The sequence below is a fragment of the Entelurus aequoreus genome, linkage group LG19 (genome assembly GCF_033978785.1).
Source record: "Entelurus aequoreus isolate RoL-2023_Sb linkage group LG19, RoL_Eaeq_v1.1, whole genome shotgun sequence".
NCBI classification, from domain to species: domain Eukaryota; kingdom Metazoa; phylum Chordata; class Actinopteri; order Syngnathiformes; family Syngnathidae; genus Entelurus; species Entelurus aequoreus.
Window position 1 is genome coordinate 43,574,512 of NC_084749.1, and position 24,180 is coordinate 43,598,691.

The window sequence follows — 24,180 nt, forward strand, 5'->3', positions numbered from 1 at the left end:
ATATCTGCATTTTAGTACAGTTAAAAAAGACTCTTCCTATAGTGTCATTGTATTACAAAGTGCAATGCATGGGAATCACGAGTATTTCATCTTTTGATTACATTTAGCAAAACAATTATTCATTAAGCATGTGTGTCATAATTGATATTGTAAAGAACATAATAGGGCTGTGAATCTTTGGGTGTCCCACGATTCGATTCAAAATCGATTCTTGGGGTCACGATTCGATTCAAAATCGATTTTCTTTTTCAATTCAACACAATTCTCGATTCAAAAACGATCATTATTTTTATTTTATTTTTTTTACATTTGTTTTTTTTGTTGATGAAAACAATACACAACAATACCATAATAATGCAATACAATTTCAAAACCAAACCCGACCCAGCAACATCCAGAATAGCAATAAACAGAGCAATTGAGAGCAATTGAGGACACACAAACTGGAAAAAATATTATCAACAACAGTATCAATATTAGTAACAATTTCAACATAGCAGTGATTAAAAATCCCTTATTGATATTATCATTACAAACATTAATAAAAAATAAATAAAAAACATTATTTTAAATGAACCAAAATATGACTTATTTTATCATTGTGAAAATATTGGACACAGTGTGTTGTCAAGCTTATGAGATGCGATGCAAGTGTAAGCCACTGTGACACTATTGTTCTTTTATTATATTTTTTATAAATGTCTAATGATAATGTCAATGAGGGATTTTTAATCACTGCTATGTTGAAATTGTAACTAATATTGATACTGTTGTTGATAATATTCATTTTTGTTTCACTACTTTTGGTTTGTTCTGTGTCGTGTTTGTGTCTCCTCTCAATTGCTCTGTTTATTGCAGTTCTGAGTGTTGCTGGGTCGGGTTTGGTTTTGGAATTGGATTGCATTGCTATGGTATTGCTGTGTATTGTTTTGTTGGATTGATTAATTAAAAAAAAAAAAAAAAAATTGTATAAATAATAATTTAAAAAAAACAACGATTTTTTAAAATTGAGAATCGATTCTGAATCGCACAACGTGAGAATCGCGATTCGAATTCGAATCTATTTATTCCCACACCCCTAGAACATAATGTCATGGCTGTCTTGAGTTTCCAATCATTTCTACAACTCTTATTTTTTTGTGATAGAGTGATTGGAGCACATACTTGTTGGTCACAAAAAACATTCATGAAGTTTGGTTCTTTTATGAATTTATTATGGGTCTACTGAAAATGTGAGCAAATGTGCTGGGTCAAAAGTATACATACAGCAATGTTAATATTTGCTTACATGGCAAGTTTCACTGCAATAAGACACTTTTGGTAGCCATCCACAAGCTTCTGCTGGAATTTTTGACCACTCCTCTTGACAAAATGTATCTGACATCACATAGACAAAGATAAGACCTTCTGGAGGAAAGTTCTGTGGTCAGATTAAAACAAAAATGGAGCTGTTTGGCCACAATACCCAGCAATATGTTTGGAGGAGAAAAGGTGAGGCCTTTAATCCCAGGAACACCACGCCTACCGTAGTTATAAGTACACCTCTGCATAACATTGTATCTTTATTAACGCAACAGAAAATAATTGAGAAGCACACTTTTTATCTCATAATTATGTATTTGTATCTTACAATTTTGACTTTCTTATCTCGTGATTCTGACTTTTTAGCTCATGATTACGACTTTTTATATATCGTAATTTAGACTTTTTATCTCATAATTTCAACTATTTATGTCAGAATTATGACTTTTATCCCATAATTTCGAGTTTCTTTTCTCATAAATTCTGTTTTCCATCTCATTATTATAACTTTTTATTTCCTAATTTCAACTTTTTGCATCATAATTATGACTTTTTAGCTCATAATTTCAACTTTTTGCATCTTAATTATGACTTTTTATCTCATAATTTTGACTTTTTGCATCATATTTATGACTTTTTATCTCGTCATTTTGACTTTCTTATCGCATAATTTTACTTTACTTTTTTTCCTCAAAGGTACAACTTTTTAACTCTTAATTATAACTTTTTTATCTCACAATTTTAACTTTTTAGCTAAATTTTTTTAATTTTTATCTCAAAATGTTGACTTTTTTTCTCATAATTTCAACTATTTATGTCAGAATTATGACTTTTTATCCCATAATTTCGAGTTTCTTTTCTCATAAATTCAGCTTTCCATCTCATTATTATAACTTTTTATTTCCTAATTTCAACTTTTTGCATCATAACTATGACTTTTTATCTCATAATTTCGACTTTTTGCATCTTAATTATGACTTTTTATCTCAAAATTTTGACTTTTTGCATCATATTTATGAGTTTTTATCTCGTCATTTTGACTTTCTTATCGCATAATTTTACTTTACATTTTTTCCTTATTGGTATGACTTTTTAACTCTTAATTAAAACTTTTTATTTCACAATTTTAACTTTTTAGCTCAAAGTTTTTAATTTCTATCTCAAAATGTTGACTTGTTATCTTATAATTTTGACTATTACTATGGTGGTGGTAGTATTATGCTCTGGGCCTGTTTTGCTGTCAATGGAACTGGTGCTTTACAGAGAGTAAATGGGACAATGAAAAAGGAGGATTACCTCCAAATTCTTTAGGACAACCTAAAATCATCAGCCCGGAGGTTGGGTCTTGGGCGCAGTTGGGTGTTCCAACAGGACAATGACCCCAAACACACGTCAAAAGTGGTAAAGGAATGGCTAAATCAGGCTAGAATTAAGGTTTTAGAATGACCTTCCCAAAGTCCTGACTTAAACGTGTGGACAATGCTGAAGAAACAAGTCCATGTCAGAAAACCAACACATTTAGCTGAACTACACTAATTTTGTCAATAGGAGTGGTCAAAAATTCAAGCAGAAGCTTGTGGATGGCTACCAAAAGTGCCTTATTGCAGTGAAACTTGCCAAGGTACAAACTTTATATACTGTCAAACTAATGTGTGTGTGTGTGTGTTACCTGTGGCAGTTCTAGAGCTTTCATCAGGGCAGTGAAAGCAAACAGATCGCCCACAGTGTCCTTTAGCTCCAATGCAACCAGGATGATGCGATTCAAAGTGGATGCCCGTTCCTCCACGCTGCCAGTACATCCCAGAATATCCACAGCCACACCTATTGCCATGGTGTGGTGTCTGTTGAGAGGAAACAAGTGAGTGTTAGCTTTAAAGCCCCAGACTTCAACCTACATATCAGTTTTTAAATGCTGTAAATCGATCAAGTCAATACAGACTCATCAATAATATTTTCCGTGATTTTGTCGACGTGTGGTGACATTTGGTATGAGGTGGAAGGAACAGGATGGGCTTGTAAACTTCTAGTATGTGCAGAAAATGAAACATTTCCTAACCACTCTTAACCAATCAAAGCCTCTTGGTTACTAGGGCAGGTAAACACCATTTGGCCAACTGCCCACAGCACATTGAAGGTAGACAAAAACATGGTTTTTGGAATGGGACACCTTATATATGTGTACATATTTAGAATTATGGAACTCGCCTTTTTAATCATATATAATCACATTTGTGTATTTTCAAGTAAAAAGAAAGTGAAGCACATTGACGTGGAAAAAAAGGAAACCAACCAAAGTAAGATAAATAGTTTTTAGGTGGAATTAAAAGGTCGACACAGGTAAAGTAAGAGTTATTCATCATATGAATTATAAAATAATATAAAAAATATTTTATATCCCCAAACTTTTTGACTCAGGTGGACCGCATTGGGTTAAAAAATCTGGCCGAGGGCCAGGCTGTATGTGTGTGTGTGTCTATATATATATATACACATATATATATATATATATATATATATATATATATATATATATATATATATATATATATATATATATATATATATATATATATATATATATATATATATATATATATGTTAGGTCAGGAAATCATCCCTACAAGCCTGTTTCCCTGCTCTTCAGGGGATTTTATTATAGTATTTATATTATAAAATCCAAGGGAACCTGCGAAACAGGCTTGTAGGGATGAAATAGCCTCTATGTTTTTCTCCTGATCTAACGTATATTCCACAGATAAACCATAGAAACCTCGACTATATATAGATGTGTGTGTATATATATACATATATATATATATATATATATATATATATATATTCAGAGCGCGACAATATCGATGGGAAAATGCATTTTTAGACAATATGATTTGCTTCAGCGGCTAGGAGACACCGAGAGTAACAAGCGGTAAAAAATGGAGTAGAAAGGACAGATTTTAAAAAATGTGAATAAAAAAATAAAAATAAATTTAAAAAAATTATATTTCCATCCATCCATCCATCCATCCATCCATTTTCTACCGCTTATTCCCTTCAAGGTCACGGGGGGCGCTGGAGCCTATATCAGCTACAATCGGGCAGAAGGCGGGGTACACCCTGGACAAGTCGCCACCTCATCGCAGAAAATTATTTATATATATATATATATATATATATATATATATATATATATATATATATATATATATATATATATATATATATATATATATATATATATGTGTTAGGTCAGGAAAAAACACAGAGGCTACTTCATCCCTACAAGCCTGTTTCGCAGGTTTTCCTGCTCTTCAGTGCGAAACAGGCTTGTAGGGATGAAATAGCCTCTGTGTTTTTCTCCTGACCTAAAGTATATTCCACTCTACCCCGATACTGAGCACTATATAATGGATGATACTGAGCACTATATAATGGATATATATATATATATATATATATACATATATATATATTCAGAGCGCGACGTTATCGATGGGAAAATGCATTTTTAGACGATATGATTTGCTTCAGCGGCTAGGAGACACAGAGAGTAACAAGCGGTAAAAAATGGAGTAGAAAGGACAGATTTTAAAAAATGTGAATAAAAAAATAAAAATAAAAATAAATGTAAAAAAATTATATATCCATCCATCCATCCATCCATCCATCCATTTTCTACCGCTTATTCCCTTCAAGGTCACAGGGGGCGCTGGAGCCTATATCAGCTACAATCGGGCAGAAGGCGGGGTACACCCTGGACAAGTCGCCACCTCATCGCAGAAAATTATTCATATATATATATATATATATATATATATATATATATATATATATATATATATATATATATATATATATATATATATATATATATGTGTTAGGTCAGGAAAAAACACAGAGGCTACTTCATCCCTACAAGCCTGTTTCGCAGGTTTTCCTGCTCTTCAGTGCGAAACAGGCTTGTAGGGATGAAATAGCCTCTGTGTTTTTCTCCTGACCTAAAGTATATTCCACTCTACCCCGATACTGAGCACTATATAATGGATATATATATATATATTCATTCCGAGCGCGATGATGTGACATTATCGATGGGAAAATGCATTTTTAGACGATATGATTTGCTTCAGCGGCTAGGAGACACCGAGAGTAACAAGCGGTAAAAAATGTATATATTTTTTTAAATTAAAAAAAAAAAAAAAAAAAAAAAATTAACTTGGGACTTTTCCGCGGGCCGGATTTTGGACGCTGGCGGGCCGGATCCGTAGTTTGGGGACCCCTGCTGTAGACATTTGGTGAAGCAGTGACAAAATAAATGAATCATCTTTTTCTTTTTCTTTTGAAGGCTTCAAGAAGACATTTTGAAAAGCAGAACACTATCTTATCTGATATTTTGGTCATCTTGGGTCACATAATTAGGGACGTCTACAGAATTGTTGTTGAAATGGAACACGACTGTAATTTCTGTAGTAGACCCCATTTAGTCACACAGCTGAGTGATGGACACCACCACCAATAAGCAACATGATGTCTACCTTTCCATCAGGTCCAGCCTCAGCTGTCGACCATGCGGCAAGGTGACCAGCTCCAGACCAGAAGACACGCCCATCTGACCTTTCAACTCAGGTGACACTCCAAGTATCCTTGCAACCTAGAAAACAAAAACAACTGTGTTATATTATGCACCTGCAGCTGCCAATGTAGCTTCCTGATGTCCTTCTTTGTGTCGCCAGGTAGGTCATTAGTATTTAGTATGTTATCGTACAATCTTGAATGTTCAAGTTCTGTGTAAGATAAAAATATATTAATTATTGAAAACCCACTTGACTTGTCTAAAGCAGTTTTTCAACCTTTTTTGAGCCAAGGCACATTTTTTGCGTTGAAAAAATGCAGAGGCACACCACCAGCAGACATCATTCACTCAGTTGACAATAAAAAGTCGTTTTCACAATTGTTGGATATGACTTTAAACCATAACCAAGCATGCATCAATATAGCTCTTGTCTCAAAGTAGGTGTACTGTCACCACCTGTCACATCACTCCCTGACTTATTTTGAGTTGTTTGCTGTTTTCCTGTGTGTAGTGTTTTACTTCTTGTCTTGCGCTCCTATTTTGGTGTTGTCGTGTACGGATGTACTTTGTGGACGCCGTCTGCTCCACACGCTGTAAGTCTTTGCTGTTGTCCAGCATTCTGTTTTTGTTTACTTCTCAGCCCCAGTTCAGTTTTAGTTTGGTTTTGCTTAGCCGTGACGTATTTTAAGTTTTTTTTGCTGTTTTCTTGTGTGTAGTGTTTTAATTCTTGTCTTGCTCTCCTATTTTGGTGTTGTCATGTACGGATGTACTTTGTGGACGCCGTCTGCTCCACACGCTGTAAGTCTTTGCTGTCGCCCAGCATTCTGTTTTTGTTTACTTCTCAGCCCCAGTTCAGTTTTAGTTTGGTTTTGCTTAGCCGTGACGTATTTTAAGTTTTTTTTGCTGTTTTCCTGTGTATAGTGTTTTAGTTCTTGTCTTGCTCTCCTATTTTGGTGTTGTCATGTACGAATGTACTTTGTGGACGCCGTCTGCTCCACACGCTGTAAGTCTTTGCTGTCGTCCAGCATTCTGTTTTTGTTTACTTCTCAGCCAGTTCAGTTTTAGTTTGGTTTTGCTTAGCCGTGATGTATTTTGAGTTTTTTTTGCTGTTTTCCTGTGTGTAGTGTTTTAATTCTTGTCTTGCGCTCCTATTTTGGTGTTGTCATGTACGGATGTACTTTGTGGACGCCGTCTGCTCCACACAGTAAGTCTTTGCTGTTGTCCAGCATTCTGTTTTTGTTTACTTCTCAGCCCCAGTTCAGTTTTAGTTTGGTTTTGCTTAGCCGTGACGTATTTTGAGTTTTTTTTGCTGTTTTCCTGTGTATAGTGTTTTAGTTCTTGTCTTGCTCTCCTATTTTGTTGTTGTCATGTACGGATGTACTTTGTGGACGCCATCTGCTCCACACGCTGTAAGTCTTTGCTGTCGTCCAGCATTCTGTTTTTGTTTACTTCTCAGCCAGTTCAGTTTTAGTTTGGTTTTGCTTAGCCGTGACGTATTTTGAGTTTTTTTTGCTGTTTTCCTGTGTGTAGTGTTTTAATTCTTGTCTTGCGCTCCTATTTTGGTGTTGTCATGTACGGATGTACTTTGTGGACGCCGTCTGCTCCACACGCTGTAAGTCTTTGCTGTCGCCCAGCATTCTGTTTTTGTTTACTTCTCAGCCCCAGTTCAGTTTTAGTTTGGTTTTGCTTAGCCGTGACGTATTTTAAGTTTTTTTTGCTGTTTTCCTGTGTATAGTGTTTTAGTTCTTGTCTTGCTCTCCTATTTTGGTGTTGTCATGTACGAATGTACTTTGTGGACGCCGTCTGCTCCACACGCTGTAAGTCTTTGCTGTCGTCCAGCATTCTGTTTTTGTTTACTTCTCAGCCAGTTCAGTTTTAGTTTGGTTTTGCTTAGCCGTGATGTATTTTGAGTTTTTTTTGCTGTTTTCCTGTGTGTAGTGTTTTAATTCTTGTCTTGCGCTCCTATTTTGGTGTTGTCATGTACGGATGTACTTTGTGGACGCCGTCTGCTCCACACAGTAAGTCTTTGCTGTTGTCCAGCATTCTGTTTTTGTTTACTTCTCAGCCCCAGTTCAGTTTTAGTTTGGTTTTGCTTAGCCGTGACGTATTTTGAGTTTTTTTTGCTGTTTTCCTGTGTATAGTGTTTTAGTTCTTGTCTTGCTCTCCTATTTTGTTGTTGTCATGTACGGATGTACTTTGTGGACGCCATCTGCTCCACACGCTGTAAGTCTTTGCTGTCGTCCAGCATTCTGTTTTTGTTTACTTCTCAGCCAGTTCAGTTTTAGTTTGGTTTTGCTTAGCCGTGACGTATTTTGAGTTTTTTTTGCTGTTTTCCTGTGTGTAGTGTTTTAATTCTTGTCTTGCGCTCCTATTTTGGTGTTGTCATGTACGGATGTACTTTGTGGACGCCGTCTGCTCCACACACTAAGTCTTTGCTGTTGTCCAGCATTCTGTTTTTGTTTACTTCTCAGCCCCAGTTCAGTTTTAGTTTGGTTTTGCTTAGCCGTGACGTATTTTAAGTTTTTTTTGCTGTTTTCCTGTGTATAGTGTTTTAGTTCTTGTCTTGCTCTCCTATTTTGGTGTTGTCATGTACGAATGTACTTTGTGGACGCCGTCTGCTCCACACGCTGTAAGTCTTTGCTGTCGTCCAGCATTCTGTTTTTGTTTACTTCTCAGCCAGTTCAGTTTTAGTTTGGTTTTGCTTAGCCGTGATGTATTTTGAGTTTTTTTTGCTGTTTTCCTGTGTGTAGTGTTTTAATTCTTGTCTTGCGCTCCTATTTTGGTGTTGTCATGTACGGATGTACTTTGTGGACGCCGTCTGCTCCACACAGTAAGTCTTTGCTGTTGTCCAGCATTCTGTTTTTGTTTACTTCTCAGCCCCAGTTCAGTTTTAGTTTGGTTTTGCTTAGCCGTGACGTATTTTGAGTTTTTTTTGCTGTTTTCCTGTGTATAGTGTTTTAGTTCTTGTCTTGCTCTCCTATTTTGTTGTTGTCATGTACGGATGTACTTTGTGGACGCCATCTGCTCCACACGCTGTAAGTCTTTGCTGTCGTCCAGCATTCTGTTTTTGTTTACTTCTCAGCCAGTTCAGTTTTAGTTTGGTTTTGCTTAGCCGTGACGTATTTTGAGTTTTTTTTGCTGTTTTCCTGTGTGTAGTGTTTTAATTCTTGTCTTGCGCTCCTATTTTGGTGTTGTCATGTACGGATGTACTTTTTGGACGCCGTCTGCTCCACACACTAAGTCTTTGCTGTTGTCCAGCATTCTGTTTTTGTTTACTTCTCAGCCCCAGTTCAGTTTTAGTTTGGTTTTGCTTAGCCGTGACGTATTTTGAGTTTTTTTTGCTGTTTTCCTGTGTGTAGTGTTTTAATTCTTGTCTTGCGCTCCTATTTTGGTGTTGTCATGTACGGATGTACTTTGTGGACGCCGTCTGCTCCACACGCTGTAAGTCTTTGCTGTCCGCCATTCTGTTTTTGTTTACTTCTCAGCCAGTTCAGTTTTAGTTTGGTTTTGCTTAGCCGTGACGTATTTTGAGTTTTTTTGCTGTTTTCCTGTGTGTAGTGTTTTAGTTCTTGTCTTGCGCTCCTATTTTGGTGTTGTCATGTACGGATGTACTTTGTGGACGCCGTCTGCTCCACACGCTGTAAGTCTTTGCTGTCGTCCAGCATTCTGTTTTTGTTTACTTTTCAGCCAGTTCAGTTTTAGCTTGGTTGTGCTTAGCCGTGACGTATTTTGAGTTTTTTTTTAATGTTTTCTTGTGTGTAGTGTTTTAATTCTTGTCTTGCGCTCCTATTTTGGTGTTGTCATGTACGGATGTACTTTGTGGACGCCATCTGCTCCACACGCTGTAAGTCTTTGCTGTCGTCCAGCATTCTGTTTTTGTTTACTTCTCAGCCAGTTCAGTTTTAGTTTGGTTTTGCTTAGCCGTGACGTATTTTGAGTTTTTTTTGCTGTTTTCTTGTGTGTAGTGTTTTAATTCTTGTCTTGTGCTCCTATTTTGGTGTTGTCATGTACGGATGTACTTTGTGGACGCCGTCTGCTCCACACGCTGTAAGTCTTTGCTGTTGTCCAGCATTCTGTTTTTGTTTACTTCTCAGCCCCAGTTCAGTTTTAGTTTGGTTTTGCTTAGCTGTGACATATTTTGAGTTTTTTTGCTGTTTTCCTGTGTGTAGTGTTTTAGTTCTTGTCTTGCGCTCCTATTTTGGTGTTGTCATGTATGAATGTACTTTGTGGACGCCGTCCACACGCTGTAAGTCTTCGCTGTCGTCCAGCATTCTGTTTTTGTTTACTGACGTATTTTGAGTTTTTTTTGCTGTTTTCCTGTTTGTAGTGTTTTAGTTCTTGTCTTGCGCTCCTAGTTTGGTGGTTATTTATCTTTTTTTTTTGGTATTTTCCTGTAGCAGTTTCATGTCTTCTTTTGAGCGATATTTCCCGCATCTTGTTTGTTTTAGCAATCAAGAATATTTCAGTTGTTTTTATCCTTCTTTTTGTCATGTCATGTTCGGATGTACATTGTGGACGCCGTCTTTGCTCCACAGTAAGTCTTTGCTGTCGTCCAGCATTCTGTTTTGGTTTACTTCTCAGCCAGTTCAGTTTTAGTTTGGTTTTGCTTAGCCGTGACTTATTTTGAGTTTTTTTTGCTGTTTTCCTGTGTGTAGTGTTTTAGTTCTTGTCTTGCGCTCCTATTTTGGTGGCTTTTTCTCTTTTTTTGGTATTTTCCTGTAGCAGTTTAATGTCTTCCTTTGAGCGATATTTCCCGCAACTTGTTTGTTTTAGCAATCAAGAATATTTCAGTTGTTTTTAATCTTTCTTTTTGTCATGTCATGTTCGGATGTACATTGTGGACGCCGTCTTTGCTCCACAGTAAGTCTTTGCTGTCGTCCAGCATTCTGTTTTGGTTTACTTCTCAGCCAGTTCAGTTTTAGTTTGGTTTTGCTTAGCCGTGACTTATTTGGAGTTTTTTGCTGTTTTCCTGTGTGTAGTGTTTTAGTTCTTGTCTTGCGCTCCTATTTTGGTGGCTTTTTCTCTTTTTTTCGGTATTTTCCTGGAGCAGTTTCATGTCTTGCTTTGAGCGATATTTCCCACATCTACTTTGTTTTAGCAGTCAAGAATATTTCAGTTGTTTTTATCCTTCTTTGTGGGGACATTGTTGATTGTCATGTCATGTTCGGATGTGCTTTGTGGACGCCGTCTTTGCTCTACAGTAAGTCTTTGCTGTCGTCCAGCATTCTGTTTTTGTTTACTTTGTAGCCAGTTCAGTTTTAGTTTCGTTCTGCATAGCCTTCCCTAATCTTCAATGCCTTTTCTTAGGGCACTCACCTTTTGTTTATTTTTGGTTTAAGCATTAGACACATTTTTACCTGCACCCTGCCTCCCGCTGTTTCCGACATCTACAAAGCAATTAGCTACCGGCTGCCACCTACTGATATGGAAGAGTATTACACGGTTACTCCGCTAAGCTCTAGACAGCACCGACACTCAACAACAACACATTACTGGTTTGCAAAAAACATCTTTAACCCAAATAGGTGAGACTGGATAATCTCCCACGGCACACCAGACAGCGGTTGAATACCACTGGTCTCAAGTATAGACAATTATTTTCTAAGGTTTAGGTTTTGACTCTAAATCAGAGGTCTCAAATACGCGGCCCATATTTTGCTGCCCTCTACCTAGTAGCTCAGTTAGTTAGCTGTAGTAACTCTGACAACCTCCTTAACTCAACAGTGTCAAAGTATTACATTTTTACATGAAATGTTTTACATGTATAATTACTTAAAGGGGGTCATATTATGTTTTTTAATCTGCACCTAAAACAGGTCTACATAGACTGTAATGCTGGTGCCTTGGTCAAAATGTTGCTTTACAGACCCATTGTAGAGGTTGCCCTCTAGTGGGTCCCCTGACCGCGACAGACCTTCTTGAGAGCCCGGTAGTCAGGTGCGGTAATATTTTCATTGTGCGCATACGCGCCAGGTCAGCACTCTTTTCAGTCTTTCGGCTGCTCTCCCTCTTGCGGCGTGGTCTCGGGCGCATGTGTGGGTTGTCTGGCTCAAACTCCAACTACTGCGTCTCGGCCCGGCTGCTGCTAATAAGGATGGCAGGTGATTGGATGATCATCCCCAGCTGGGTAATCCAATCACCTGCCAGCTGTGCTTCGAGGCCGGTCCTTACGCACCCCTGCTGGCCCCACTATGGACTGGACTCTCACATTATTAACTAGATCCATTCCGCCTCCATTGAGTTATTTCTTTACCCTGATGTGGGATCTGAGGCGAGGATGTAGTTGTGGCTTGTGCAGCCCTTGAGACATTTGTGATTAGGGGCCATATTGGTAAATGATTGATTGATTGTTTTTTATATTTTCTTGTTCCCCGGACCACTCCCAAAACAGCAGTATACAAGAGACATTCATTCATCCATTTTCTACCGCTTGTCCCTCTCGGGGTCGCAAGCTGCATTTGGGCGGAAGGCAGGGTATACCCTGGACATGTCGCCACCTCATCGCAGCAAGAGACATTCAGAAAGTGGCTAAAAGATGGGTATGGAAAAGTATCGAAATCATTTTAATACCGGTACCAAATTATTGGTATCGTTACAACTAGACATGTCCGATAATGGCTTTTTTGCCGATATCCGATATTCCGATATTGTCCAACTCTTAATTACAGATTCCGATATCAACAGATACCGATATATACAGTCGTGGAATTAACACATTATTATGCCTCATTTTGTTGTGATGCCCCGCTGGATGCATTAAACAATGTAACAAGGTTTTCCAAAATAAACCAACTCAAGTTATGGAATAAAATGCCAACATGGCACTGCCATATTTATTATTGAAGTCACAAAGTGCATTATTTTTTTTAACATGCCTCAAAACAGCAGCTTGGAATTTGGGACATGCTCTCCCTGAGAGAGCATGAGGAGGTTGAGGTGGGCGGGGTTGGGGGTGGGCGGGTTATCCGGCTTAGTGTAAACGGGGCCTAAGTGCTACAAACTAATTGTTTAATGTCACCCGCTGTCTGTGTCATCTAACAATTTGTATTGAACATATGATAAAGTGGTTGAGGTAATTTTAACAAAGTTACATTGCAGTACACTTTTAAGTACGCGGGATGTACAAACCCCGTTTCCATATGAGTTGGGAAATTGTGTTAGATGTAAATATAAACGGAATACAATGATTTGCAAATCATTTTCAACCCATATTCAGTTGAATATGCTACAAAGACAACATATTTGATGTTCAAACTCATAAACATTTTTTTTTTGTGCAAATAATCATTAACTTTAGAATTTGATGGCAGCAACACGTGACAAAGAAGTTGGGAAAGGTGGCAATAAATACTGATAAAGTTGAGGAATGCTCATCAAACACTTATTTGGAACATCCCACAGGTGAGCAGGCAAATTGGGAACAGGTGGGTGCCATGATTGGGTATAAAAGTAGATTCCATGAAATGCTCAGTCATTCACAAACAAGGATGGGGCGAGGGTCACCACTTTGTCAACAAATGCGTGAGCAAATTGTTGAACAGTTTAAGAAAAACCTTTCTCAAGCAGCTATTGCAAGGAATTTAGGGATTTCACCATCTACGCTCCGTAATATCATCAAAGGGTTCAGAGAATCTGGAGAAATCACTGCACGTAAGCAGCTAAGCCCGTGACCTTCGATCCCTCAGGCTGTACTGCATCAACAAGCGACATCAGTGTGTAAAGGATATCACCACATGGGCTCAGGAACACTTCAGAAACCCACTGTCAGTAACTACAGTTGGTCGCTACATCTGTAAGTGCAAGTTAAAACTCTCCTATGCAAGGCGAAAACCGTTTATCAACAACACCCAGAAACGCCGTCGGCTTCACTGGGCCTGAGCTCATCTAAGATGGACTGATACAAAGTGGAAAAGTGTTCTGTGGTCTGACGAGTCCACATTTCAAATTGTTTTTGGAAACTGTGCACGTCGTGTCCTCCGGACCAAAGAGGAAAAGAACCATCCGGATTGTTATAGGCGCAAAGTTGAAAAGCCAGCATGTGTGATGGTATGGGGGTGTATTAGTGCCCAAGACATGGGTAACTTACACATCTGTGAAGGCACCATTAATGCTGAAAGGTACATTCAGGTTTTGGAGCAACATATGTTGCCATCCAAGCAACGTTACCATGGACGCCCCTGCTTATTTCAGCAAGACAATGCCAAGCCACGTGTTACAACAGTGTGGCTTCATAGTAAAAGAGTGCGGGTACTAGACTGGCCTGCCTGTAGTCCAGACCTGTCTCCCATTGAAAATGTGTGGCGCATTATGAAGCCTAAAATAGCACAAGGGAGACCCCCGGACTGTTGAACAACTTAAGCTGTACATCAAGCAAGAATGGGAAAGAATTCCACCTGAGAAGCTTCAAAAATGTGTCTCCTCAGTTCCCAAACGTTTACTGAGTGTTGTTAAAAGGAAAGGCCATGTAACACAGTGGTGAACATGCCCTTTCCCAACTTCTTTGTCACGTGTTGCTGGCATCAAATTCTAAAGTTAATGATTATTTGCAACAAAAAAAAATGTTTATGAGTTTGAACATCAAATATGTTGTCTTTGTAGTGCATTCAATTGAATATGGGTTGAAAATGATTTGCAAATCATTGTATTCCGTTTATATTTACATCTAACACAATTTCCCGACTCATATGGAAACGGGGTTTGTAAATAAGTGTCCAAAAATCCCCCCTGGAAGGAACAAGTTCAACAACAACAACAACAAGCTGCATTTCGCAGCAGAAAGCTGCCGTGATGAAAGCATGAGAAAAAAAGCCAAGACTTGTTGGTCAGTGTTCAAAGGGCGGCATGAGGCTTCAGATGTGGTATGACAAATATGCCGAGCGTTGGCTTGGAGTGACGCGTAAAGGTTGAGGTTAGGCTTTTTAGGCAATGTGTTGTTTACCTGGCAGTCCACCACCAGCAGGTGTCTGGCTATGCTGTGGTGGTTGTGGCTCAGCAGCAGCTCCTTGGCTCTCTTCAAAACCAACATCTCCAGCGGTTTGTTTTCCTCGGGCAGAAGTCGAGAGTTGAACTCCGTCGGCCGGAACGCTGACTCCGCCTCCACCACGGGCCTCAGAAAAAGGCTCCTCTTCTCGTCCCCTCCGTCATCCCCCCTCCCCGCGTCCTCCTCTTCCTCATCGCTGGTGTTTTCTAAAGCCGCAATGGCGTGATGGTAGGAGCTTCTGTCCATCCCTCGCCGCCCGCCCGCCTCGCCCCCCTCGCCCACCTCCCCCTCTTGCCTCAATCTCTCAACGTAGCTGCACGGCAGCTGCTCAAGTTCATGGGCGTTGTCCGGGATGGAGTTTGGAGAGGTCGGGTTGTTCCATTCCAGCGGGCTGCAGGGCCTGAGGTCTGCAGGAGCGGGCGGTAGGCGTTCAAAGTCTGGGTATGGAATCGGTGGAACTGCACAGCTGGAGAAGCTCGAGTCAGCGTGGGTATGCTTCGCTGGCGGTAATGCTGGATCTGTGGGAGAACATTTATTACTCTACAAGTTATGCTCCAATTTGATGACTATACTGCAACTCTACATGATATCATCCCTGTGCCTTGCTTTGAGAGTTGTACTACAATTGGTTTTTTTTAAAAGAAAATCTGGATTTTGTGAAGTCAGTTTGCAGTGTAATGTGCTGCATTCGTGACAATAGTAAAAATGGCATGCAGTGCCTCTATATACAGTCGCGATCAAAAGTGTACATACACTTGTAAAGAACATCATGTCATGGCTGTCTTGAGTTTCCAATCATATCTACAACTCTTATTTTTTGTGATAGAGTGATTGGAGCACATACTTGTTGGTCACAAAAAAAAACATTCATGAAGTTTGCTTCTTTTATGAATTTATTATGGGTCTACTGAAAATGTGAGCAAATGTGCTGGGTGAAAAGTATACATACAGCAATGTTAATATTTGCTTACATGTCCCTTCACATTGGTGAAAGACTAGCGTGTAGTTTGATTCTATTTTTAAAAACAATCTATACATACCATAAACCTTCATATCTGTATTCTCAGCTGTTGCTTGCTAGTGAAAGTCACAACTATGGTACCAGGTTAGCCCTAAGAGGTGCTTTCACCCGTCTTAAACCCAAAAGTGATGTTTTGAAAAAGACTGTAATGTATAGGGCAATCACTTACTGGAATCGACTTCCACAATATTTGGTATCAATCACCAGCAGAGTGGGTTTTAAGAATAGACTAAGAGGAGAAGTATTGCGGAAAGAGATTATTCTAGATTGTACCTAATGTCATGACTGTTTTTATTGACTATTTTATTGATTATGGGACAAGCAGTAGAAAATGGTGGAGGGAACTTTTTTCGTCACTTATTGTTTGTCTTTGGTACACTAATGTATATATTTTAGGCCATTGGTTCTTTGTTTTATTTTTTTTTTTGCAAAAATATATATATATATCTATTTTTATATTGCTCTTTTTATCTTTGTTATGAACAATATTATGTAAACTCGAAGTTATTATTATTTTTTTGGTTCTTTGTTGTTGCTATTTTTGTATTACAACATTTTATTATTTGATCATGTTGTACTGCATTTTAATCTTTTGTTTTGTGATTGTGTGATGTTTTTTGCCTGGACCCCAGGAAGAATAGTCTCCACTGCGGTGTAGACTAATGGGGATCCTTAATAAACTAAACTAAACTGCAATAAGGCACTTTTGGTAGCCATCCACAAGCTTCTGCTGGAATTTTTGACCACTCCTCTTGACAAAATTGGTGCAGTTCAGCTAAATTTGTCGGTTTTCTGACATGGACTTGTTTCTTCAGCATTGTCCACACGTTTAAGTCAGGACTTTGGGAAGGCCATTCTAAAACCTTCATTCTAGCCTGATTTAGCCATTCCTTTACCACTTTTGACGTGTGTTTGGGGTCATTGTCCTGTTGGAACACCCGACTGCGCCCAAGACCCAACCTCCGGGCTGATGATTTTAGGTTGTCCTGAAGTATTTGGAGGTAATCCTCCTTTTTCATTGTCCCATTTACTCTCTGTAAAGCACCAGTTCCATTGGCAGCAAAACAGGCCCAGAGCATAATACTACCACCACCATGCATGACGGTAAGAATGGTGTTCCTGGGATTAAAGGCCTCACCTTTTCTCCGCCAAACAGCTCAATTTTTGTTTCATTTGACATCACATGGACAAAGATAAGACATTCTGGAGGAAAGTTCTGTGGTCAGATGAATCAAAAATTGAGCTGTTTGGTGGAATTTCTGACCTTTAAGCTATATTTCGTGTCCGTCAAGAATGTCTGCTCGTTTCATTTCTTTTCTATTCTAAACCATTAAAGGACCAGATGTAGGCCAAAGTTGAATATGGAGTTGCTCTGACCATTCTACAAAATGTTTTGATTATCCAAGTATGACTAAGGGATTCGAGGATGTTGCAGAACAAACAGGTCGAAAACATCAGGACCTTGACGCATGAAGAAAACAGATAAAATGGCCAAGTGACAACGGCTGAGGGAGATTGCTTGATTCTTGTGTCCCCCGGAGGACGTTTGTTTGTCTGCATGGGCAGCTCAATCCAACTTTGTACTTTTGACTATGGCTAAATAAACCTTTTGTACTAAACTCACTTTTGTTGCTGTTTAAGCTTCGGACGATCCACTACACCACAATACCCAGCAATATGTTCGTAGGAGAAAAGGTGAGGGCTTTAATCACAGGAACACCAGACCTACCGTCAAGCATGGTGGTGGTAGTATTATGCTCTGGGCCTGTTTTGCTGCCAATGGAACTGGTGCTTTACAGAGAGTAAATGGGACAATGAAAAAGGAGGATTACCTCCAAATTCTTCAGGACAAGCTAAAATCATCAGCCCGGAGGTTGGGACTTGGGCGCAGTTGGGTGTTCCAACAGGACAATGACCCCAAACACACGTCAAAAGTGGTAAAGGAATGGCTAAATCGGGCTAGAATGAAGGTTTTAGAATGGCCTTCCCAAAGTCCTGACTTAAACGTGTGGACAATGCTGAAGAAACAAGTCCATGTCAGAAAACCAACAAATTTAGCTGAACTGCACCAATTGTGTCAAGAGGAGTGGTCAAAAATTCCAGCAGAAGCTTGTGGATGGCTACCAAAAGTGCCTTATTGCAGTGAAACTTGCCAAGGGACATGTAAGCAAATATTAACATTGCTGTATGTATACTTTTGACCCAGCACATTTGCTCACATTTTCAGTAGACCCATAATAAATTCATAAAAGAAACAAACTTCATGAATGTTTTTTGTGACCAACAAGTATGTGCTCCAATCACAACAAAATAAGAGTTGTAGAAATGATTGGAACCTCAGGGCAGCCATGACATTATGTTCTTTACAAGTGTATGTCAACTTTTGACCGCGACTGTAATTATAGGAAAACTTCAAACCCCGGTTATCGTGACCAAAAAGATCGCGGTTATCGCAGTTTTGTTGAATGTGCTCAAAAAGTACTTTTCCACATTCCGAAATCTTTTGCTCAGACAGCAATGTATTGGTGTGAGTTTAGATTGGGCTATGTGGTTTCTTGATAGGGAAATATGTTAACATTGTTTTTATTTCATTTTGAGTCCATTCCTTGGTGAGGAAGATACCACTATGGTGCAATGATTCGGATATTGAAGGAATATAAGGTACTGTAGCAGTCAAGATTTAATCTCGTAGGTTAAGATACACAACATCAGCGCAAAGCTCCTCTTTCCTTGGAACTTGGATGTTCCCATGTTGCCACAAAGCCGAAAACTAAAATGGCCCCGCAGAAGTAAGAGTGCCACCTGCATGGTGCTCTTTTCAGTTTGTACCTCATTTTTGGTTGTTGTATAAAAGACTACATATTGTAGTAGCAGCTCAAAATTTCTCATTAAAATATCTGTCAATCTTCCGGTTTTTCCCCTTATTTTAATTCGCTCTCCTGAGTAAATACTCTCCCTTATTTTAACTTTCATCCCTTTTTTGTTATCCTCAAGTCTTTCCACCGACTCAACCCTCCCTTCCACGCAAGTGTGAAAGTTTCCATGTACTATTTCAAAGGGAGATGCTGTGAACCGTATGAGACTGTTTTGTTTCAGACTAGTCATCATTGTGTTGACATAAAAACGGAGAAATTACCTCCAAGCCGCCATGAGCTAACATGAGTGTCCACACATGAAGAGTCCAGAGTGGGTGAGGACAAGCCGGAGCAGGTAGATGAGGGTTCTGTGATGTTGGTAGAGGGACCCGGGAGCTGGAGGCAGGGGAAACGAGGCAACCGGGTCAGCTGCACTTTGCTGGGCTTGGGTGGCGGTCTGGGGCACAGCTGGCTGTCGGATCCTCTGATAGGCTGACCTGCAAAAAACAATTTCACTCAGAAAATGAGTGATTGTTTCTAAGACTTAGTGTATACTAGTGTTGTAACTATACCAATATTTTGGTACCCGTGCTAAAATTATTTCGATACTTTTTGGTACTTTTCTAAATAAAGAAGACCACAAAAAAATTGCATTATTGGCTTTATTTTAACAATAAATCTTAGGGTACATTAAACATATGTTTATTACTGCATTTAAGTCCTTAAATAAAATAGTGAACATGCAAGACAACTTGTCTTTTATTAGTAAGTAAACAAACAAAGACTCCTAATTAGTCTGCTGACGTATGCAGTAACATATTGTGTCATTTATACACCTATTATTTTGTCAACATTATTAAGGACAAGCGGTACAAAATGAATATTTAATCTACTTGTTCATTTACTGTTAATATCTGCTTACTTTCTCTTTTAACATGTTCTATCTACACTTCTGTTAAAATGTAATAATCACTTATTTTTCTGTTGTTTGATACTTTACATTAGTTTTGGATGATACCGCAAATTTAGGTATCGGTCCGATACCAAGTAGGATCATACATTGGTCATATTTAAAGTCCTCATGTGTCCAGGGACATATTTCCAGAGTTTATAAACATCCATCCATCCATTTTCTACCGCTTGTTCCTTTTGGTGTCGCAAGGGGTGCTGGAGCCTATCTCAGCTGCATTTTGGCGGAAGGCGGGGTACACCCTGGACAAGTCGCCATCTCATCGCAGGGCTTAGTGTATACACCAAACCAAAAAAGTAGTAATTTAGTATATACAACAAACCAAAAAAGTAGTAATTTAGTATATACACCAAACCAAAAAAGTAGTAACTTAGTATATACAACAAACCAAAAAAGTAACTTAGTATATACAACAACCAAAAAAGTAGTAATTTAGTATATACACCAAATCAAAAAAGTAGTAATTTAGTATATACAACAAACCAAAAAAGTAGTAATTTAGTATATACACCAAACCAAAAAAGTAGTAATTTAGTATATACACCAAGTCAAAAAAGTAGTAATTTAGTATATACACCAAACCAAAAAAGTAGTAATTTAGTATATACACCAAACCAAAAAAGTAGTAATTTAGTATATACACCAAATCAAAAAAGTAGTAATTTAGTATATACAATGAACCAAAAAAGTAGTAATTTAGTATATACACCAAACCAAAAAAGTAGTAATTTAGTATATACACCAAATCAAAAAAGTAGTAATTTAGTATATACACCAAATCAAAAAAGTAGTAATTTAGTATATACACCAAACCAAAAAAGTAGTAATTTAGTATATACACCAAATCAAAAAAGTAGTAATTTAGTATATACAACGAACCAAAAAAGTAGTAATTTAGTATATACACCAAACCAAAAAAGTAGTAACTTAGTATATACAACAAACCAAAAAAGTAACTTAGTATATACAACAACCAAAAAAGTAGTAATTTAGTATATACACCAAATCAAAAAAGTAGTAATTTAGTATATACAACAAACCAAATAAGTAGTAATTTAGTATATACAAAAAAGAAAAAAGTTGTAACTTAGTATATACAACAAACCGAAAAAGTAGTAATTTAGTATATACACCAAACCAAAAAAGTAGTAATTTAGTATATACAACAAACCAAAAAAGTAGTAATTTAGTATATACACCAAACCAAAAAAGTAGTAACTTAGTATATACAACAAACCAAAAAAGTAACTTAGTATATACAACAACCAAAAAAGTAGTAATTTAGTATATACACCAAATCAAAAAAGTAGTAATTTAGTATATACACCAAATCAAAAAAGTAGTAATTTAGTATATACAACAAACCAAATAAGTAGTAATTTAGTATATACAAAAAACAAAAAAGTTGTAACTTAGTATATACAACAAACCGAAAAAGTAGTAATTTAGTATATACACCAAACCAAAAAAGTAGTAATTTAGTATATACACCAAATCAAAAAAGTAGTAATTTAGTATATACACCAAATCAAAAAAGTAGTAATTTAGTATATACACCAAACCAAAAAAGTAGTAATTTAGTATATACACCAAATCAAAAAAGTAGTAATTTAGTATATACAACGAACCAAAAAAGTAGTAATTTAGTATATACACCAAACCAAAAAAGTAGTAACTTAGTATATACAACAAACCAAAAAAGTAACTTAGTATATACAACAACCAAAAAAGTAGTAATTTAGTATATACACCAAATCAAAAAAGTAGTAATTTAGTATATACAACAAACCAAATAAGTAGTAATTTAGTATATACAAAAAAGAAAAAAGTTGTAACTTAGTATATACAACAAACCGAAAAAGTAGTAATTTAGTATATACACCAAACCAAAAAAGTAGTAATTTAGTATATACAACAAACCAAAAAAGTAGTAATTTAGTATATACACCAAACCAAAAAAGTAGTAACTTAGTATATACAACAAACCAAAAAAGTAACTTAGTATATACAACAACCAAAAAAGTAGTAATTTAGTATATACACCAAATCAAAAAAGTAGTAATTTAGTATATACACCAAATCAAAAAAGTAGTAATTTAGTATATACAACAAACCAAATAAGTAGTAATTTAGTATATACAAAAAACAAAAAAGTTGTAACTTAGTATATACAACAAACCGAAAAAGTAGTAATTTAGTATATACACCAAATCAAAAAAGTAGTAATTTAGTATATACACCAAATCAAAAAAGTAGTAATTTAGTATATACACCAAATCAAAAAAGTAGTAATTTAGTATATACACCAAATCAAAAAAGTAGTAATTTAGTATATACAACAAACCAAAAAAGTAGTAATTTAGTATATACAACAAACCAAAAAAGTAGTAATTTAGTATATACACCAAACCAAAAAAGTAGTAACTTAGTATATACAACAAACCAAAAAAGTAACTTAGTATATACAACAACCAAAAAAGTAGTAATTTAGTATATACACCAAATCAAAAAAGTAGTAATTTAGTATATACACCAAATCAAAAAAGTAGTAATTTAGTATATACACCAAATCAAAAAAGTAGTAATTTAGTATATACACCAAATCAAAAAAGTAGTAATTTAGTATATACAACAAACCAAATAAGTAGTAATTTAGTATATACAAAAAACAAAAAAGTTGTAACTTAGTATATACAACAAACCGAAAAAGTAGTAATTTAGTATATACACCAAACCAAAAAAGTAGTAATTTAGTATATACACCAAACCAGGGACGTGCACATGATTATAGAGGGGCAGGGGCTCAAAGTCAGAAAAGGGCAGGAATTTTTTTTTTGGTCCTTTACACAATATGGAAATTAATGTAAAATTAAATTTGCTAATAGGAAGCTAACTACTTAGCTGTGTGTCCTTTGTAGGTAAAAGTGATTGCCATTTATTTTGTGTCAACAAATTATGGTCATAATGAGTTAATTCACATTATCATAGGCTTGGAAGACATGAAAAGCAACAAAACACTGGTTTATTATTAGGCTATTTTTTGTTAAAGATAAGCGCTTTAATATTGAACATTGAACAGTGCAACATGAACTTTGAAAAAAAATACAAAAATAAATACCCAAATGGAAAAAACTTCAATGTGAAAATCTGTCCGTCTTCCCTTAACTTGATGCAAACACCATCAAGTTGTAACTTATGGTCTTTCTCACTTAATGCTCAGACTAAACAACTGAAACGCAATACAGGGCCAAAAATATGGACCAGGGGCCAGTAGAGGGCTGTATCCTTTCTTTTTTTGGCATTGGGCTGCAGGCATAATCAACATGAATCAAGTTTAAATACAGATGGTAATATTCCTAACAGATAACCTACATCTTATATCCCCAGAATGCTGAAATTATTATTATTAATAATAATAATAATTATTATTATTATCATTATCATTGTTCTTCTTATTATTATTGTTATTATTATCATTATTATTATTATTATTTTGTTAACCCACACAGTAATAGCAAAGTCACAATAACCTTATATCTAAAACTCCACTGTGAGAAAAATGTGATCCGCCGTAAACACAGTGCATTTTATTTTGAAAATTAACCCAGTGTTTTATTTTGTACATTACGAGGAGGGGCTAAACGTTTAAAGGAAGCGGCAGGCTCAAACAACCCGGTATTACAAGAAAACGTGGAGTTTTTGTACCGCTGTTTTTTTTTTTGTTTTTTTTTTTACATCACTTACAGGAATTTATTAATGTTGTTTAAAGAAAAAAAAAAAAACACACACACAGGCAGAGGGCACTTTTTAAGACGAGGCAAAAAAGGGCAGGGGCTCCAGCACCCATAGGGCCCTATGTGTGCACGTGCCTGCACCAAACCAAAAAAGTAGTAATTTAGTATATACAACAAACCAAAAATTAGTAACTTAGTATATACAACAAACAAAAAAGTAGTAACTTAGTATATACAAAAAAGTTGTAACTTAGTATATTTACAACAAACCAAAAAAGTAGCAACTTAGTATACACGTACAACAAACCAAAAAAGTCATAATTTCGTATATACAACAAACCAAAAAAGTAGTAACTTATAATATACATTTTTTAAAAAACAAAAGAAGATGTGATGCCAAAAAATATCGACGTAATCATAGTAGTATCAACTAGATACGTGCCTGTACTTGGTATCATTACAGTGGATGTCAGGTGTAGATCCACCAATGGCGTTTGTTTACATTTTGATGCCGGTGAGCTACGGTGTGTAGTGAAGCATGTTTAGCTATTCCTCGTCCTGCAGGGATGATACTTGGAAGAAACCTACTTTATTTGTCGCCATGGAGACAAAGATTAGTGATTTAGAAGTAGCTTGAACACTGCAGACGGCGGATGGACGTTAGCCGCTAGCTAGCTAGCCATGTCTTAAAGCATCTCTTCCTGAGGGCGTTTCAGTGTTATAACTTCACCTTTATCGTCAGTTTTTT

The 24,180-nt window shown here is 36.9% G+C and overlaps 1 protein-coding gene across 2 annotated transcripts in view; it reads right to left on the reverse strand.

The window, feature by feature from the left end:
- Window positions 1–24,180, reverse strand: part of bcar3 (BCAR3 adaptor protein, NSP family member) — a 270,158-nt gene that overhangs the window by 8,235 nt on the left and 237,743 nt on the right. For both annotated transcript variants that reach the window (XM_062028535.1, XM_062028536.1), the window contains 4 exons: window positions 19,010–19,225; window positions 14,811–15,370; window positions 5,835–5,950; window positions 2,972–3,143 (listed from right to left, as the gene is read on the reverse strand). In XM_062028535.1, the coding sequence (XP_061884519.1) occupies window positions 2,972–3,143; window positions 5,835–5,950; window positions 14,811–15,370; window positions 19,010–19,225 (1,064 nt within the window). The remainder of the gene's footprint in view (window positions 1–2,971; window positions 3,144–5,834; window positions 5,951–14,810; window positions 15,371–19,009; window positions 19,226–24,180) is intronic.